This window comes from Ursus maritimus, unplaced genomic scaffold (assembly GCF_017311325.1).
Source record: "Ursus maritimus isolate PB19 unplaced genomic scaffold, ASM1731132v1 scaffold_19, whole genome shotgun sequence".
In the NCBI taxonomy this organism is placed as follows: Eukaryota; Metazoa; Chordata; class Mammalia; order Carnivora; family Ursidae; genus Ursus; species Ursus maritimus.
In genome coordinates, this window is record NW_024424341.1 from 53,924,706 (window position 1) to 53,925,878 (window position 1,173).

The window sequence follows — 1,173 nt, forward strand, 5'->3', positions numbered from 1 at the left end:
AAATACATTGCCAAATTCCTGCTCCCTTAGACATCCAATCCCTGCTACCAGAGGACCAAGGGGCCTGGTCATGCTATGCTTTCCTTGTCCGCGACAGAGGGATCTCACTATCTCCCCGACCTTTAGTCCTAAAAAGCTCAGTTCTCTTACCTTTAATCCCATACCACAGCCAAAGATCCAAACCTGGGTCTGAATGCCCCAGGATTGCCCCGTCCCAGCCCCACCTTCCCGCAGGGTTTGGACAGCTAAGCTCCCAGTCCCTACCCCCAGCCCCCAAAAGCCTCAGGTCTCCCCCAGCCCCTCCTCCACTGCAACCTTGGGACCCAGCCCCCAGTCGGTCTCAGAAGTGGCCCAGGCGCCGTACCTACAATTCCTACCCATTGAAGAGTCTCTTCCTATCTCCACCCACCGCAGCCGCCCCATCCAGCTCTTTTTAGGGGCTCAGACTTTCGAACCCGATCTCTAGCAACCCAAGTGCCAGATCCCCCCAGACTCCGCCCCCTCCAGAGGCGCAGGTACGTGCCGTCCCCTCCCTGCTTCCCCAGGGCCCGCCCCCTCACCTTTTGCTCCGGGTCCCGCCCCCACCCTGGGCGGGGCCGCACCTTTGCCCGCCGCCCGCCTACCTCCCGGGGAAGCCGAGGGACCCATGGCTGCGGCGGCAGCCCCCTGGGGGCGGCAGTGGGGCGAGGCCCGCGCGATCGGCCGGGCGGTGAGGCTGCTGCAGCGCCTGGAAGAGCAATGCGGGGACCCCCGGCTTGCCTCCAGTCCCCCCTCGCTGCGAGACCTGCTGCCCCGCCTGGCGCAGCTGCTACGCCAGGTGGCCCACGCCCGGCGGGCGGCCGGCAGAGGCGGCCCCGAGGGTCCCGGTGGCGCGAGGGACTTTCTCATCGTCTACCTTCACAACCTGGAGGCCAAGAGCAGACAGGTGGCGGCACTGCTGCCACCCCGGGGTGGGAAGAGTGCCAACGACGAGCTCTTCCGGGAGGGCTCCAGACTCAGGTGAGCAGCCGCCCTCGCCCCAGAAAAAAAGATGGGCTCAGGAGTCCAGGCCCCCAGCCCCTCCTCCGTCAGACCCAGGGGTCCAGGCCCCCAGCCCCTTCCTCCCTCAGGCCCAGGGGTCCAGGCCCCCAGCCCCTTCCTCCCTCGGACCCAGGGGTCCAGGCCCCCAGCCCC

General features: G+C 66.8%; 1 protein-coding gene across 1 annotated transcript in view; it reads left to right on the forward strand.

Annotated features, from left to right (window-relative positions):
* The first annotated feature begins 629 nt into the window (after positions 1-629).
* Positions 630-1,173, forward strand: part of CBLC (Cbl proto-oncogene C) — a 15,811-nt gene continuing 15,267 nt past the window's right edge. The window contains exon 1 of the mRNA XM_040633051.1: positions 630-999. Within this exon, the coding sequence (XP_040488985.1) occupies positions 647-999 (353 nt within the window). The 5' untranslated portion in view covers positions 630-646. The remainder of the gene's footprint in view (positions 1,000-1,173) is intronic.